At 56.0% G+C, this 17,901-nt stretch overlaps 1 protein-coding gene across 1 annotated transcript; it reads right to left on the reverse strand.

Moving 5' to 3' along the window:
* Positions 1 to 2,737: 2,737 nt before the first annotated feature.
* On the reverse strand, positions 2,738 to 17,710 carry LOC103810886 (1-phosphatidylinositol 4,5-bisphosphate phosphodiesterase gamma-1-like). The gene is made up of 32 exons (XM_009083807.1): positions 17,620 to 17,710; positions 17,321 to 17,470; positions 17,153 to 17,246; positions 16,993 to 17,040; positions 15,950 to 16,034; positions 15,737 to 15,817; positions 15,618 to 15,652; positions 13,782 to 13,854; positions 13,571 to 13,672; positions 13,375 to 13,493; positions 13,210 to 13,295; positions 12,649 to 12,769; positions 12,390 to 12,558; positions 12,013 to 12,132; positions 11,591 to 11,698; positions 11,303 to 11,490; positions 10,543 to 10,743; positions 10,277 to 10,396; positions 9,854 to 10,037; positions 9,523 to 9,600; positions 8,541 to 8,644; positions 8,226 to 8,322; positions 6,898 to 6,964; positions 6,398 to 6,561; positions 6,207 to 6,303; positions 5,891 to 6,115; positions 5,178 to 5,326; positions 4,865 to 4,979; positions 4,490 to 4,651; positions 3,177 to 3,265; positions 2,871 to 3,055; positions 2,738 to 2,789 (listed from the first exon to the last, which is right to left on the reverse strand). The coding sequence occupies exons 1-32, from the start codon at positions 17,708 to 17,710 to the stop codon at positions 2,738 to 2,740; spliced, it is 3,759 nt and encodes a 1,252-aa protein (XP_009082055.1).
* Positions 17,711 to 17,901: the final 191 nt, after the last annotated feature.

A 17,901-nucleotide genomic window follows, 5' to 3' on the forward strand; every position in this document is an offset into this window, starting at 1 on the left:
ATTGGGGGTGTCCCTATGGAATTGGGGTGTGTCTAAGGAACTGGGGTGTGCCCATGGAATTGGGGTGTGCCTTTGGAACTGGGGGTGTCTCTATGGAATTTGGGGTGTCCCTATGGAATTGGGGTTGTGCCTATGGAATTGGGGGTGTGCCTATGGAATTTTGTATGTTCCCCATGGAGCTGTGTGTGTCCCTATGGAATTGGGGGTGTGCCTATGGAATTGGGTGTGTCTTTATGGAGCTGCATGTGTCCCCATGGAGTTGTGTGTGTCCCTATGGAATTGGGGGTGTCCCTATGGAATTGGGGGCATCTCTATGTGTATCCCTATGGAGCTCGGGGTGTCCCCATGGAATTGTGACTTGTGTCCCTATGGAATTGGTGTGCCTATAGAATTGGGGGTGTCCCTATGGAATTGGGTGTGCCTATGGAATTGTGTGTGTCCCTATGGAGCTGCATGTGTCCCTATGGAATTGGAGGTGTCCCTATGGAGCTGTGTGTGTTCTATGGAATTGTGGCTCTATGGACTTGTGTGTCCCCCTATGGCCACTTGGCTTGTGTCCCCATGGAGCTGTGTGTGTCCCTATGGAACTGGGTGTGTCCCTATGGAATTGTGGCCCCATGGAGTTGTGTGTGTCCCCATGGAGCTGTGTGTGTCTCCATGGAATTGTGGCCCTATGGAGCTGAGTGTGTCCCCATGGAATTGTGTATGTCCCTGTGGAATTGTGTGTGTTTGTCCCCACGGAGCCATGTGTAACCCTATGGAACTGTGGCCCTGTGGACTTGTGTCCCTATGGCCACTTGGACTTGTGTCCCTGTGGCCATGTGTGTGTCCCCATGGACCTGTGTGTGTCCCCATGGAATTATGCCCCCATGGCCACTTGTGTGCCCAATGGACTTGTGCCCTGTGTCCCTATGGAATTGTGTCCCCATGTGTGTCCCCACAGCCTTGTGACCCCATGGACCAATGTCCTGTGTCCCCATGGACCTGTGCCCTGTGTCTTCATGGACATGTGTGTGTCCCCATGGCCCCATGTGTGTCCCCATGGCCCCATGTGTGTCCTCATGATCCCATGGACCTGTGTCCCCATGGTCCCATGGACCTGTGTGTGTCCCCATGGACTCATGTCCCCATGGCCACTTGTGTCCCATCATGGACTTGTGCTTTGTGTCCCCATAGACATTTCAATGTGCCACGGACCTGTGCCCCATGTGTCTTCATGTCCCCATGGCCCCATGTGTGTCCCCATGGCCCCATGTGTGTCCCCACGGCCCCTTGTCCTCCAGTGCTGTGTCCCCAAGCCCTGTGTCCCCAAGCCCTGTGTCCCCTTGGCCCTGTGTCCCTGCCTCCCCACAGACATGTCTCCATGTCCCAATGTCCCCATGGACCCATGTCCTGTGTCCCCAAGCCCTGTGTCCTTTGGGCCCTGTGTCCCATGTCCCCAGGGCCTTGTATCCATTGTCCTTGTGTCCTCCTCACCCTGTGCCTCATGTCCTGTGTCCCCTGTCCCTGTGCCCCCTGTCCCATGTCCTCTGTCCCCACTCTGGGTGGCCCTGCCTGCCACAGCACCCACCCAAGTGTCCCCACCACTTCTGGGCCACATTTCAGAAGGACCAGGGTGACACACTGGATCCAGGACCACCAAGCCACCTCCCTGGGGACATCATCCACTGCAGGGTGGCAGCAGAGCTGGGAGGGGACACCAGATGATGGCAGCAGGGTATAAATATTGGCTAAATAGATTTATTTTCATACAAAGAATACACAGTAGGTCCCCCCAACCTTGGGGGACACCCCAAGATGTCCCCAGCCACCACTGGGTTGGTCACCATCTCCTCTGGCTTTACCAGATGGATGTGGTGACAACACTGGGGGGGTCACCTGAGGGACATCCCTGTCCTCTCTGGGGTCATCTTGGGGCCTACATCTGCCTGGTGCCAGCTCAGGGCACCCTGTCACTGGCCACCTTGACCTGACCTGGTCCCCTGTCCCTCACTGGGACATCTCTGGACATTTTGGGGTCCTCCCCCTGTGCCCTAACACTGGTAGAGACTCTCCCCCTCCCCCCACGCCGTATGTACACGCTGGATAAAAGAAGAAAATACAGATATTTATAGTGGGGGGGAGGGAAAATGTCCCCTTGACCCCCCAAAGTGTCCCCTGTGTCCTGCCTCACTGCCAACCAGTCCTGTCCCCAGGATGGAGGTGGCAGGTTCTGCCCCATCCTGGGCTGGTTGGGGCAACTGTGCCTCAGTTTCCCTGAGGGTCACAGAGCTCCTCACCATGGGGTGGTGGGACATGGAGCATGAAGGGTGAAGAGGAGCCAAAGTGCCCCTCTGTCCCCATCCCGGTGCCTCACTGCCAACCAGTCCTGTCCCCAGGATGGAGGTGGCAGGTTCTGCCCCATCCTGGGCTGGTTGGGGCAACTGTGCCTCAGTTTCCCTGAGGGTCACAGGGTGGTAGGACACGGAGGACGAAGGGTGAAGAGAAGCCATGGTGGTCACCCCATGGGCACAGGGAGGTGGCCACAAACTTCAGGGGACATGGGATGAAGCTGGAGGCATCTCTGGGATGTTCCACCTCCTGCCTCAGCCCTGTCACAGCCACACAACGACCCCTTTGGTCCCCAAGTGTGTCACCTAGTCCTGGGTGTGGGGAAGGTCCACATGTGGCCACCTCACCTCCCTTTGCAGCGGGAGAGGAGGTGGCAGGGGAGGTCCTCAGCTCATGTCCCACCAGCTCAGCTGCGTTTGGTGACCATCTGCCGGTCCCTCTTCTTCTTCTCCATCAACCTGGGGATGGAGAGCAGGAGGTTGGTCTCAGGGACCCTCCCAAGAAGGAACAGTTGAAGGCACATGGGGGAGGACACTCACTTGCGGTTTCGGACCTCGGTGAGCTCCATGAGTCGCTCCTGCGCCGCTCGGAGCTCGTCCAGGCGCTGCTGGTAACGGGAGTCACAACCGTTGGTGCGTTCGTAGCTGGAGACTTGGCTGGAGAGCTCACTGGCACGGTCACGGAGCTGCTGGATGGATGAGTAGAGGTTCTCCTCGTCTTCCTCCTGCTCCAAAACAAAGGTGTGAGGTTGGTGGGGTGGATAGAACAGCCCAGGGTGGTGATTTCCCCTCGGTGTGGTTGAGGAAACTGAGGTATGGGGTTCCTCAAGCTCCTAGGCCACTTGCCTTGGCGTTGATGATCTCGATGTGGATGAGGAGAGAGGCAAGTTCCAGGTCCTCAGTGTAGCTGTTCTTCAACGGTACCGACCGATAGCCTGGATACAACATCATGACGTGAGCTCAGCTCCATGTAGGGGCTGAGGCCCTCACCATGGCCACGACCCCAAGGGGATGATGATGACGATGATGATGATTGCAGGAGGTTGGCCTAGACAATCTTGGAAAGTCCCTTCCAACCCAAACCTTTCTATGATTCCACGATCTATGATTGAGATGATGATGGTGATGATGGCTGCAGGGAGATTGGACCAGATGACCTCTAAAGGTCCCTTCCAACCCAAACCCTTCTATGATTCCATGACTCTATGATAGAGATGATGATGGTGATGATGGCTGCAGGGAGATTGGACCAGATGACCTTTAAAGGTCCCTTCTAACCCAAACCCTTCTATGACCCCATGATGTATGATGGAGATGATGATGATGGTTGCAGGGGGGTTAGACCAGATAACCTCTAAAGGTCCCTTCCAACCCAAACCCTTTTATGATTCCATGATCTATGATGGAGATGATGATGACTGCAGGGAGATTAGACTAGATGACCTTCAAAGGTCCCTTCCAACCCAAACCCTTCTGTGATTCCACAATCTATGACAGAGATGATGATGATGATGATGATGATTGCAAGGGGTTGGCCTAGGCAATCTTTGGAAGTCCCTTCCAACCCAAACCCTTCTATGATTCCATGTTCCATGATGGAGATGATGATGATGATGATGACTGCAGGGAGGTTGGACTAGATGACCTTTAAAGGTCCCTTCCAACCCAAACCCTTCTATGATTCCATCATCTATAATGGAGATGATGAGAATGGTTGCAGGGGGGTTGGACCAGATGACCTTTAAAGGTCCCTTTTAACCCAAATCCTTCTGTGATTCCATGACTCTATGATGGAGATGATGATGATGATTGCAGGGAAGTTGGACTAGATGACCTCTAAAGGTCCCTCCCAGCCCAAACCCTTTTATGACTCCATCATCTATGATGGAGATGATGATGATGATTGCAGGAGGTTGGACTAGATGACCTTCAAAGGTCCCTTCCAACCCAAACCCTTCTGCGATTCCACGATCTATGATGATGATGATGATGATGATGAGGATGGATCTATGATGCAGATGATGATGATGATGATGATGATGATTAAAAGAGGACTGGACTACATGACCCTCAAAGGTCCCTCCAACCCAAACCCCTCTGTGATTCCATCCTCTGTGATGCAGATGATGATGCTGGTGGTGCAGATGGAAGGACCATACCTGTTTTGAGCCCCTTGACAGGGAAGGTGGCCTGTGCCAAGAAGTTGGGGTCACTGAACATGTCCTCCTCGTACACCACGAAGCGTAGGAAGGCGAACTCAGGGTTGTTGATGTCAAAGACAAACTGCTTGAAGAGCCAGACAGGGTTGAAGCCATTGTCAGCTGGAGGAGAGAGAGGAGAAGGTCAGAGTGGGGTTGGACACATGGACATCACTGACATGTCACCATCATCTTAGTGGGAGATGCTCTTTCTCTTCACTCCTCCACAAAACCCAACCCCATCACCCCCATGTCCTCTCAAGATGCCTCCAAAGGGCACAGATAGGGTTGTCCTGGTGCCCCACGGGTGGGAACATCATCCACATGGTCCCTCACCTACAACATCTGTCTTGTTCTTGCTGTTGTCATACTCGGAGCCGCAGACCTCCACCTCCACGAAGGGGCACACGATGCTCCTCCCGTTCTTGGGCAGGTGACGGGCACCAAGGATCTGTGGGAGGAAGGGCAGGAAGAAGAAGGTGAGCTCCAGCCACATTGGGATGAGGAAGGACTCCAAAGAGACCATGAGATGACAAACTCCACGGAGAAAACATGGCTGAAACACGTAAAACCAGTTTGACCCCCCCAGTTGACCCAAAATCTTGATGGTGACCACCTCAAGGTGGTCTTGGTATCCTTGCCCACTTGCCTGCAGCTGCACCGTGATGGGCTCCACGATCTTCAGGCTGTTCTTGTCGAAGGGGTCAAAGGTCTCATCCCTCATGATGTCAGGCTGCAGGACGTAGCCGCTGCGGCCACCGAGCATGAAGAGCGCCTGGTTCAGCTGCATCGGCTTGTCTGTGGCCATGGGGATAGGGCAGGTATGAGTTGTGGGGCTCAAGAACCTCCCTGAGGTCTTTGGGCAGAAGATCCTGCCATGGCAAAGCCAACTAAGAGCTCCCAACGTTGGAAAAAAGAAGTCCTCAAGGATTCAGGGGAGCTGGAGAGGAACTCTTGGTTAGGAGTTGCAGTGATAGGACAAGGGGTAACGGGTTCAAATGGAAAGAGGGGAAAGTTAGGTTAGATATCAGGAAGAAGTTTTTGGTGTGAGGGTGGTGAGGTGAGACACTAGGTTGCCCAGGGAGGTCGTAGCTGCTCCAACCCTGGTAGTGCTCAAAGCCAGGTTGGATAAAGCCTTGATCAACCTGTTCTGGTGGGAGGTGTCCCGGCCCAGGGCAGGAGTTTGGCACTAGATGATCTCCAAATTCCATTCAACCCCTAAAATTCCATGACTGCATGAAGATAGTCCCACCAGGATGAAGACAAAGCTTGGAGACATCACCCAAACCAACACCAAGACCCAGCACAGAGTTCCTGGAGCTAGGAATGAGCCCATCAACCACCCCCAGGAGCAGGATTTACCAGGAGTCTGGAAGTTGAGGGCCACGAGCTGACTCCCACAGATCCACATGGGCAGTGGGTCATAGTTGGAGGAGTCCAGACGTTGTCCCTTGGGGTAGATGCGGCTGAGCTGGCGTCGGTTGTACTGCAGGAACTTCTTGCCCTTGCTGCGGTTGGCGTATTTTTCCGCCTTGGTCTCCGGGAAGGAGGACATGTCCCTGTAGCAAGCCTTGTCCGTGCCAATCTCTGCAAGCACCACCAGTGGAGGATGTGAGGGTCGCTTGGTTTTCCTCCCCCATCCCTTCCCATGCTCATCCCACCATCCTCCAACTCTTACTGTCCTCGTCGAACGGCACCGGGCGACAATACACCACCAGCTCCGAGAGCTCCAGCGCGATCTTCTTCCTCCTCTCCATGATCTTCCCTTCTTGCATCTGCACCGGGGAAAACAGGAGATGGAATTCTGGCTCCTCCTTTTGGGGGGGACACCAGGGATTTTCCTGGGGAAGGGACCCTGGTGGGTCTCACCCTGGCGTCGGCGTTCTGCGTGGCCTCTCGGATCTTGGCCACCCACTCGCTGAGCTCCTCCTGCGTGTCCGCGGCCACGTCCAGCGACTGCGCTGCGTGGGACATCTGCTGGGAATGGATGGTGAAGACAAATGGTTTGGAGCTCCTCCCGTCTTTGGAGATAACTATAAGGACATCAGAGGGGGGCTTTACTCGAAGACATTCCCAACGGATGGTTCTGTGGAGCAAACGAAACCTCAGAGGTCCCACCAGCCCCTCCTGGTGCCCCACCAGCCATCAGGGTCCTCCTTCTGCCAGGATCCCATTGGTTTCGTGTGTGGATTCAGCTTTTCCATGCATTGTCCTTGGAGATACTGTTCCCTGAACCATCTGCACATCCCAGTTCTTCGGAATTCCCCCCAAATCCCTCCAAACCCACTTGTTCCCACTGTGACTGGAAGCTCGTGGAGCTTCAGCACAGGATCCCTCAGCTATGGTGGAGATGGAGTGAGGACACTCACCGACGTGGCAGGATGGGACATCGATGAAGCCCTTCAAGAAGTTGCCCAAGGGGCTGTTTTCCGACGACTGCAAGAGAGGAAGGAAGAGGAGGAGATGGAGGAGGTGTGTGGGGCAGAGCCTGGGGCCTGCTCTCTTTGCAACCTCCCTCCAACCCTCTGGATCAGCCAAATTGGAGGAAAATGTCATGGAAAAGCATCCAGGAGCATCCCACAGCCGCTGGATGAGGATCTGGGCTGGTACAGGGATGGGAGTGTCCTCCAGCCTCGGGATAAGGGTTTGGTTTGGAGCAGGACCAGGAACATCCCCCAGATTGGGTGTGGAGCCAGAAGCAACTCCCAGTCTCAGGATAAGGATTTGGGTTGGAGTAGGACCAGGAGCATCTCTCAACCGCAGGATAAGGGTCTGGGGTTGGAGCAGGACCAGGAATATCTCGCAACCTCAGGATAAGGGTTTGGAGTTGGAGCAGGACCAGGAACATCTCCCAACCTCAGGATAAGGGTCTGGGTTGGAGCAGGGCCAGAAGCATCTCCCAACCTCAGGATAAGGGTCTGGGGTTAGAGCAGGACCAGGAGCACCTCCCAACCTCAGGATAAGGATTTGGGTTGGAGCAGGACCAGGAGCACCTCCCACCCTCAGGATAAGGGTCTGGGGTTAGAGCAGGCCCAGGAGCACCTCCCAACCTCCGGATAAGGATTTGGATTGGAGCAGGACCAGGAGCACCTCCCACCCTCAGGATAAGGGTCTGGGGTTAGAGCAGGCCCAGGAGCACCTCCCAACCTCCGGATAAGGATTTGGATTGGAGCAGGACCAGGAGCACCTCCCACCCTCAGGATAAGGGTCTGGGGTTAGAGCAGGCCCAGGAGCACCTCCCAACCTCCGGATAAGGATTTGGATTGGAGCAGGACCAGGAGCACCTCACAACCTCAGGATAAAGGTCTGGGTTGGAGCAGGATGAGGAGAATCCCAAAGCCTCTGGATAAGGGTCTGGGTTGGAGCAGGACCACAAGTGTTTCCTCAACTCTGGATAAGGGCTTGGGTTGGAGCAGGACTAGGAGCATCTCCCAACCTCAGGATAAAGGTCTGGGTTGGAGCAGGACCAGAAACATCTCCCAACCTCAGGATAAGGCTCTGGGTTGGAGCAGGACCATGAACATTCCCTCAGCTCTGAATAAGGATCTGGGTTGGAACAGGACCAGGAGCATCTCCCAACCTCAGGATAAGCGTTTGGTTTGGAGCAGGATCAGGAACATCTCCCAGTCCTCAGGATAAGGCTCTGGGACCATCTCAGGTGTCCTCAGCCCCAGGTAGAGATGGAGGTGGCACTCACAGCCTCATCCTGCTCCTGTGCCTGCGTGCTGACGATCTCCTCCACGTAGTTGGCTGGAAACCACAGCTGCTTCTTGCCCCCGTAGTCCCCACGCCACCTGCAAGGGGTCAGAGGCTCAAGGACCAATTCTGGGGAGGAGGACAAGGGTGTCCATGCTGCATGAGGTGAGGGAGATGGTTGGAGAAAGGGTGAGGGGACAGAGAAGGAAGCAGTTAAAACCCACCACAGGACAACCCATGGGAACACACTCAAGGGTGTCTCCTCTACCTCCCACTCTTGGGGATGCCCAGCCAGGTGCCACCTGAGTGTCCTCACCAGCCTCCATCCTGCTTGTCAACGTTGTGGATGATGGCCTGTTTGCAGAACGACAGCTCGTCCTCCCGCTGCGCCTTGTAGTCGTAGAGAGCCTTCACCGTGCACTGGGACACCAGCAGAGGGACACGTGTCACCACCACCCAGCACCTGCCTCCACACTCATCCCAGCTCCTCCAGTTCAACTATGGTGGAGCATGGAGGCTCCTGAGGCTCCAACACACCTCAAAGGATGTCCACGCATTGATCCCACCAGCAGTGGGAGGTGTAAAGGATGTCCACACATTGATCCCACCAGCAGTGGGAGGTGTTAGAGGGGATGTGAGGGTTGGAGGTGCCTGTGGTCCTGTAGGACCCCCAAGAACAGTCTAGTCTGAAAACCCTCCAAGGATGAAGAGTGGGTCAACTCCAAGACCAACCCAGTCCTAAAAACCCTCCAAGGATGGAGACTGGGTCAACCCCAAGACCAACCCAGTCCTAAAAACCCTCCAAGAATTAAGACTGAGTCAACCCCAAGAACAGTCTTGTCCTAAAAACACCCCAAGGATGGAGACTGGGTCAACTCCAAGACCAACCCAGTCCTAAAAACCCTCCAAGGATGGAGACTGGGTCAACCCCAAGACCAGCCTAGTCCTAGAAAACCTCCAAGGATGAAGATTAGGTCAACTCCAAGACCAACCCAGTCCTAAAAGCCCTTCAAGGATGAAGATTGGGTCACCCCCAAGACCAACCTAGTCCTGAAAACTCTCCTAGGAAGAAGACTGAGTCACCCCCAAGACCAGGCTAGTCCCAAAAACCTCCAAGGATGGAGACTGAACCACCTGGGAATTGACCCTAAACCTGCTTTTTGGAGGTTCCTCAGTGCCAAGGGATCCATGGGGGTTTCCCTGCTGTTGGGGCAAACTTGTAGCAGGTCCTTTCTCCAGGCTGGGCTCTCTCTACACCTGTCCCACCACCTCCCAGGGCCACCACCTCATCCCCTTACCCTGGCCATTGGCATCTTGTTGGCCTCCACGTAGAAGTGTGGCGTCCGCACCTCGTACAGAGCTCCATAGTCCAGTTCCTGCAAGGAGAAACGCCCAAGGATGTCACCTGGATGAATGCAGGAGCTACAAGCTCTGCTTAGATGAGAAGAGGTTGAGAGTGACCTAACATCCCTTTCCAACACATTGGAAGGGAATTATGGTGGAGTTACAACCCTGAGTAACGGCCATGGAATGAGTTGGGTTCTGGTTGGGCTACAACCAAGAGGATGGTGAAGCTTGGGATGGGCTTGGCACAGAGCCCTGACCATCCCCAGTGCTGGGAGCACTCACAGTGGTGCCCATCTTCTCCAGGGTCTCCTCGTTGATGGGGTAGCGCAGCTTCATCTTGCGGTAGAGCGGATGCTTCTCGTAGTAGCTGATGAGGTCCACGAGGCTCTCGAACTCGGCCGAGCTGCCCAGCATGAAGAGACGACCTTCCTGCTGGATACGGCAGTGCTTGATCTTCCCCTCGGCCCTGGAGCCAGGAGAGATGGTTGGGGGGACAACTGAGAGGTGGTGGGATCCTGTCTCCACGAGGAGGATGGGTGGGACGCGACAGACATCACCACACATAGCGTTTCCCCATCACGACAGCATCGTGTCCCACCACGTCACCTCTTTGACCCACCACCCAGCATAGTGGGCACCACAGCCATGAGCCAGCTGGCCCTCAGCTCGGCCAAGCCCAGGTGGCCTCGTGGTGGCCACGCTCACCGGAAGGAGATGGCGTAGGAGTTGGGTTCGCTGCGCTTGCGCACCAGGAAGGCTCCGTCACGCGGGACGCGCATCAGCATGTGTTCGGCCTGCAGCCGCGTCAAGCTGGCGTGGTACCACCTGGACAAGGAGGACATGGACGTGGTGGGATGGCATCAGCAGCCCCACACCCTGATGGGGCACCCAGGAGCTGATACCAAGGGTGGAGGAGGCTGGTGGGGCCAAGGGATTGAGGAGATTGGGATGGCGATGGGGATGATCCTCACTCTTTGCTCTCGTGGGCGTTGGGTTGAGGGACGGGGTCGGTAAGACGCATCTCAAACTCGTTGCAGCGCAGTGGCACCTCCCGGTAGTGGCAGATGAGGCTGTAGAGGCTGTCGAAGACCAGGTTGTCCGTCAGGTAGAACTTGGTGGCACCTGCCTCCTGCCTCGAGTGGATCCTGCAGTGCTGCACACGGCTGGACCTCCTGCCACGGTGGTGGGACAAAGGTCTGGGTGAGTCAATCCAACCCACATCCCACCACACTCTGGGGGTCTATGAGCTCCACTTGGCTGGACCTCCTGCCATGGTGGTGGGACAAAGGTCTGGGTGAGTCAGTCCAACCCACATTCCACCATGCTCAGGAGGTCTATGAGCTCCACCTGGCTGGACCTCTGCCACAGTGGTGGGACAAAGGTATGGGTGAGTCAATCCTAGTCCACATCCCACCACACTCAGGAGGTCTATGAGCTCCACCTGGCTGGACATCCTGCCATGGTGGTAGGAGAAAAGTATGGGTGAGTCAATCCTAGTCCACATCCCACCACACTCAGGAGGTCTATGAGCTCAACCTGGCTGGACCTCATGCCACGGTGGTAGGACAAAGCTATGGGTGAGTCAATCCCACCCAAACCTCCCTAGCCAACCTGTGCCAGTGTCTCACCACCCAAAAAGCCATTCCAGGCATCACCTGGAGGGACATCCCCTGGTGGGATGTCCTGACTGTCCCGGGGGGGTGGGCCCTGCCCTGCTGCTGGAGGTCCTACCAGAAGGAGAGGGTGTAGTCTCCCACAAAGGTCTCGCTCTCGCGCACGAGGAAGGTGCCGTCCTTGCCGCCCGTCTCGGTGCAGTACTCGTGCAGCAGCTTCTCGGCGATCTGTCTCCCATCGCGGCCACCACCCAACTTCCCATGGAACCACTTCTCCGTGAAGTGCAGCTCGTTGTTGTTGAACTCCTGCAAGTCAAGTCCACCCCACCACGGGTGGTGTCACCTTCTCCACCCTCCCCACGGAGTCCTCTCCGTGCCGTACGGGTGGTTCGTGCCCCTCACGCACCTCCTTCTGCTCCACCTCCTCCTCGTCCTCGTTGAACTGGTAACGAGAGGTCTCCTCGGAGTAGTAGATCTTGTTGCTCGTCAGGACGAAATAGTGAGGGCTCCAGGTCTGGGAGGAAGGAAGAACATCATTGGGGTGAGGAGGATGATGGTATGGAGGGAAGAGGTTTTGAGATGGGAGTCTCTACTCCCTCCTGTCCACCACTGTGGGCTAGGAGAGCTCATGCCATGCCCAACCCAAAGCCAGGCTGGAAAATTCAAGGCCAAGTTGGACAAAGCCTTGATCAACCTGTTCTGGTGGGAGGTGTCCCTGCCCAGGGCAGGGGGTTGGGACTGGATGACCTCTAAGGTCCATTCCAACCCCTATGAAGCCAAACACCAACGTCTGATGGACCCCCACCAGCCCCTGAGGGTCTCCCTTACGTGGTCAATGGGGTCTTCAAGGTAGAGGATTCCATTCTTGATGGAGTTGCTGATGTCATTCTCCGAGTAACTGGCGGTGGAGACCTCCTCGTACAGGTTCCCTTCCACCAGTTTCTTGTGCTGGAGAAGACCCAGTGAGGGAAGCTCAGTGGTGGGTGTGGTGTCCCTATCACCTTGAGCAGCAAACTCCTGCAGGTCCCTTCCCACCACCCCCAGCTCCCCTTGACCATCTCTTGGTGTAGAACATCAGAGGGATGTCCTACAGAGAGGGATCACTCTTGAATTCCAAGATGTGAGACAATCTCCATCCCTCCCAGTCCAACACTATCCTTGTCCTTCCTGCAAAGAGGAGTTTTGGGGTGGTCCATGCTCCATACCTTGATTAGGATCTTCTTCTTGAGCTGGGTGGGTGAGGGCAACTCATCAGCGTTGATGTCCACTGGCTTGGTGAGGAGCATGTCCCCAAAGACCTTCTTGAAGTGGGAGGCCATGTTCCTCTGCTGGACGATGCTGCAGTGGTCTTCAATGGAGAGGATGATGGGGAACCTGGAGGAAGCAGGTGGGAATGGCGAGCTCAGGTGGAGGTGAGGGAGAGGTCACCAGAATTTGGGTGTCCTTGGAGGTTCTGGGGCTTACTCTGAGGTGACAAAGGCATGTTCCTTGATGGTGTGCAGCACATCCAGGAACTTGATCTTGGAGGTGAGCGTGTGGCCGTGGTAGATGATGGGGAGATCATCTGGGCCATCCCAGCAGTCCACTGAGCAGGAAGACACCTTGGTCAACACAAGTTGGTCACCAGGGGACCATGTTTGGGACCCCCCAAAAGATATAGAGGCTCCCCAAGCCAAAGTGTCATGGGATGGATGGAAGTGATGGGATGGTTGAGGTGACATGAGGTTCTGAGGGGGTTCAGCACCTCTGTGATGGGATGATGGAGGTGACATGAGGTTCTGAGGGGGTTCAGCACCTCTGTGATGGGATGATGGAGGTGACATGAGGTTCTGAGGGGGTTCAGCACCTCTGTGATGGGATGATGGAGGTGACATGAGGTTCTGAGGGGGTTCAGCACCTCTGTGATGGGATGATGGAGGTGACATGAGGTTCTGAGGGGGTTCAGCACCTCTGTGATGGGATGATGGAGGTGACATGAGGTTCTGAGGGGGTTCAGCACCTCTGTGAAGTGCTGGTGGGACTCACACTCGATGCAGCGACAGCCCATGCGCAGACAACGTGCGTAGGCCTCCAGGGAGGACTCACTGGAGAACTGATCCCCTGTCAGATACCTGCAGAGGACAGAAAGGGACCAGTTGGGGTGATGAGATGCCCACAGATGTCCCTGAGGAATGGCCACCCTGTCCTTACGTGTTGTGGGATGAGGAGATCCAATACTGGGACAAAGGGTGGTTCATCTCCTCGGGCACCACGCGCTCATACTTGGCATCCATCACCATGTTCTCCTTGGAGAAGAGGTATGTGAGGAACTAGGGGAAGAGGAGAGGTCAGAGCCTGGCAGGGCCTGGGGGACACCCCTGGGTGGGTGTTGTGGGGGGTCACCCACCTCATCCAGCTGGAAGGAAGGATCTGATGCCTCGTTGGAGCTCTCCTTGAGGTAGGTGCACATGTAGTCCCGCACCATGCCCACGTCGCTGGCCCAGGATTCCTGGGATACAAATGTGGCTGTTACGGGGGGAACCAAGCTGGAGCATCCCATGGGAGTGTCCCAGGTTGGGGCTGAGGGGGATACCACAAGGGTCTCGAGGAAAACTCACCTTCTGGTCGTGCAGCAGGAACTTCTGGAAGTCGTAGAGGGAGACTTGGCACAGCTCGGGGCGGTCCACGTTCCTGGGACATGGAGAGGCCACCAGTGAGGACCAGGAGAAGGAGGTGGGGGAGATCCCATGGGAGAGTCAAGGCCACCAGGAGGAGATTCCATGGGAGAGTCAAGGCCACCAGGGATAGATCCCATGGGAGAGTCAAGGCCACCAGTGTCCACCTGCAGCTCAGCCTCCCTGTGTCCCCATTCCCACCATTCCCAGCACTCTGTGACTGGGAGGAGGTGGAACCCAGATGGAGCACCCTCCATCTAGTGTTTCCTAAGGATACAGGGAAGAGGACAGGGTGACATGTCCCTATATTCCTGGCAACCATACCCTCTCCCATCTCTGCTCCCATTCCCACTCCCAAGTCTGCTCATCTCCACTCCCACCTTGACTCCCATGTCCCTTCATCCCGGCTCCCATCCCCGTTCTTAGCTCCTCTCCCATCCCTGCTCCCACCCTCCTTTCCACTCTTGCTCCCACCTCCACTCCCATCTCTGCTCACCTCTTCTCCCATCCCTTCTTCCATCCCCATTCCCACCCTCTCTCCTATCCCAACTCCCATCCCTTCTCCCATTCCCATTCCCACCCTCTCTCCCATCCCCTCTCCCATCCCCATTCCCACCCTCTCTCCTATCCCAACTCCCATCCCTTCTCCCATTCCCATTCCCACCCTCTCTCCCATCCCCTCTCCCATCCCCATTCCCACCCTCTCCCCTATCCCACCTCCTATCCCAACTCTCATCCCCCCTCCCATTCCCATTCCCACCCTCTCTCCCATCCCCTCTCCCATCCCCATTCCCACCCTCTCTCCTATCCCAACTCCCATCCCTTCTCCCATTCCCATTCCCACCCTCTCTCCCATCCCCTCTCCCATCCCCATTCCCACCCTCTCCCCTATCCCACCTCCTATCCCAACTCTCATCCCCTCTCCCACCCCCATTCCCACCCTCTCTATCTCAATTCTCATCCCCTCTCATCCCTTCTCCCATCCCCATTCCCACCCTCTCTCCCATCCCAACTCCCAACCCCTCTCCCATCCCTACTCCCATCCTTCTTTCCATCCCATCTCCCATTCTTGCTCTCACCCTCTCTCCCATCCCTTCTCCCATCTCCATTCCCACCCTCTCCCCTATCCCAACTCCCATCCCTGCTCCCATCCCCGTTCCCACCCTCTCCCCTATCCCAACTCCCATCCCTTCTCCCATCCCCACCCTCTCCCCTATCCCAACTCCCATCCCTTCTTCCAACCCCATTCCCACCCTCTCCTATCCCAATTCCCACTCCTCCCCCATCCCTTCTTCCACCCCCATTCCCACCCTCTCTATCCCAACTCCCATCCCCTCTCCCATCCCTTCTTCCATCCCCATTCCCACCCTCTCTCCTATCCCAATTCCCACCCTCTCCCATCCCTTCTTCCACCCCCATTCCCACCCTCTCTATCCCAACTCCCATCCCCTCTCCCATCCCTTCTTCCATCCCCATTCCCACCCTCTCTCCTATCCCAATTCCCACCCTCTCCCATCCCTTCTTCCACCCCCATTCCCACCCTCTCTATCCCAACTCCCATCCCCTCTCCCATCCCTTCTTCCATCCCCATTCCCACCCTCTCTCCTATCCCAATTCCCACCCTCTCCCATCCCTTCTTCCACCCCCATTCCCACCCTCTCTATCCCAACTCCCATCCCTACTCCCATCCCCTGCTTTGCTCCACCCATGGTTGCATTTCCCACCCAATGGATGGGAATTCTGGATGGGATGGGACCCACAGGACTCTCAGGAACTCACCTCAGGGGGAAGGAGAGCTCCAACTGCTCGATGACCTGGAGGGAGAGGAGAGGACCAGGCTCAGATGGTGCCACACTGGATGGCACGGGACACTTGGGAGGCCAATCCATGGTCCTTACCGATTTCTGGGCGTCAAACATCAGGTTCTTGTAGAACTGGATGAAGTGGGAGAAGGTCATCTCATTCCTGGCTTCCACTTCCTGTGAGAGATGGTGCTGGATGAGAGTGGAGCCAACCCCACCGGAGTTAGGGATGCTGAGGTGGCTCCAGCCCATCTTGGAGAGCTTGAAGACCATCTCCCTGCAGAACTGGGATGTCCAGGATGTCCTTACCACGAGTTTGTCCCTCAGGAATCTCATGTTGGGAACGCGGTAGTTCACCTGGGGCAGCATGGCCTTGAGGTCCTTCACCGTGATGCTGCAGGAGGGTGAGATGGTTTCAGGGCACTGCTAGACCCCACAGAGTGTGGAGAACCTCTGGATCTCATCCCAAATCCTAGTGCCTGGCGTGGACATCCCACTCTCCTGGCCCAAGGACCTCCACAGGCTGCCCAGAGAAGCTGTGGATGTTCCATGAATCCAGGCCACGTTGGATGGGGGTTGGAGCAACCTGGGCTAGTGGAAGATGTCCCTGCCCATGGCTGGGGTTGGAATGAGATGGTCTTGAAGGTCCTTTCCAACACAAACCATTCCATGATTCCAGGATTCCCTGGTGTTCAGCATTTCCACGCTGGTGTTCAGCATGAGTGTGAGCTGATGGTCAAGGAGCAGGAGCACATCCAAGAACCATCAGGTGCTCTAAGCCATCATCCCACCTGGAGATGATACCCATTCCCATCCCTACAATCATTTAAGTCCAAATTCCCTGGATTTGAGGTTTTTCCTGCGTTGGGAAGAGGATGATGGGTTGAATGAATGGGCATCATCCCCCTGGTGTTCAGCATGAGTGTGAGCTGATGGTCAAGGAGCAGGAGCACATCCAAGAACCATCAGGTGCTCTAAGCCATCATCCCACCTGGAGATGATACCCATTCCCATCCCTACAATCATTTAAGTCCAAATTCCCTGGATTTGAGGTTTTTCCTGCGTTGGGAAGAGGATGATGGGTTGAATGAATGGGCATCATCCCCTCCTGGAGCTGATGGAAAAGTGACAGTGAGCATGGAACCATCAGAGTCCTTGTGGTCCTCACAGCCATGAGGAGCTAACCTGCCCCAAAATCTCTGACTTCCAGTGCCTTTGAAAACCCCAAATATCCTGGAATTCCCTTGTCCCACAGAATTCACCCTCAGCTTGGCTCAGCCTCTGGATTTGAGATGCAACCACGGAGAGGTTATGGTGATGTCCAGCTGAACCCACCACCCCCTTGTGCTCACCTCCCTTCCCGTGCTCGGTCCATCCCATCAAACTGCTTCCGTAGCCACCTGGGAAGGAAGGGATGGACACACAGTGCTCAGCCCCATGGAGAACCAAACCCAGGGCAGGTTGGTCCCTCCAACATGGACCAGGAAACAGGATCTGCAGCTCCTTCCTCACCTCTCGATCTGCAGTGGGGTCTGGGCTCGTTGGGTGTCAACCACCAGCCAGTTGAGGCCTGTTATCCACAGGTTGATGTCCTCCTCGCAGAAAGCTGGAGGAAGAAAAAGAGGTTGGGATGAAGATGAAGAGATCCCAAGGGTGGACAGGGGGAGGGAACACACCCACCGGCCACGCTGAGCGTCCGCAGCCGAAAGTCCATCCCGTAGAGGATGATGAAGCACATGGTGAAGTCGAGTTTGCGAGCGTCCTCGGGGTAACGCTCGAAATCCCGGGAGTTCTTCCCCAGACGGATCTCCTTGATCTCCCGGATGTCGACTGTGGGCAGAGAAGGACACGACTCTGTCCCATGACACTCTGGATCCACCTGAGGAGCTCAGGGAGGATGGAGGAAGTGGGACTGGAGAGCCTCAACCCCAGGATGGGACATGCCCAGGGTATGTGGGTGGTGTGGACATGTGGCCTACAGGGAGATGTGTCCACAGTGTCCTCCAGGGATGTGTCTGAGAGTGGTGCCACCACGGGGATGGCATGTCCTTCAGGGGACTCTGTCCCCATGGCATTGCCTGTTGGGGTGTGATGGCACCATGGGTGCCATGGCCATGTGTCCTCCAGGGATCTGTGTCCCAGGATGTACCCAGGATGGGGTGACCCCATGGCATTGCCTGTTGGGGTGTGATGGCATCATGAGTGCCATGGCTGTGTGTCCTCCAGGGAACTGTGTCCCCAGGATGGTTTGTCCCTGCAGG

The sequence above is a fragment of the Acanthisitta chloris genome, unplaced genomic scaffold (assembly GCF_000695815.1).
Source record: "Acanthisitta chloris isolate BGI_N310 unplaced genomic scaffold, ASM69581v1 scaffold1721, whole genome shotgun sequence".
NCBI lineage: Eukaryota > Metazoa > Chordata > Aves > Passeriformes > Acanthisittidae > Acanthisitta > Acanthisitta chloris.

Bases quoted from the DNA above. Each gene is read 5' to 3' on its own strand.
- LOC103810886 (XM_009083807.1), bottom strand. From the start codon at position 17,710: ATGGGGACAGAGTCCCCTGAAGGACATGCCATCCCCGTGGTGGCACCA. The intron at 10,038-10,276 runs GTGAGCGTGGCC...TCCTGGCTCCAG, and splicing joins TCCTACGCCATCTCCTTCCG to GGCCGAGGGGAAGATCAAGC. The intron at 8,323-8,540 runs GTGAGGACACTC...GACCCCTTGCAG, and splicing joins GACAAGCAGGATGGAGGCTG to GTGGCGTGGGGACTACGGGG.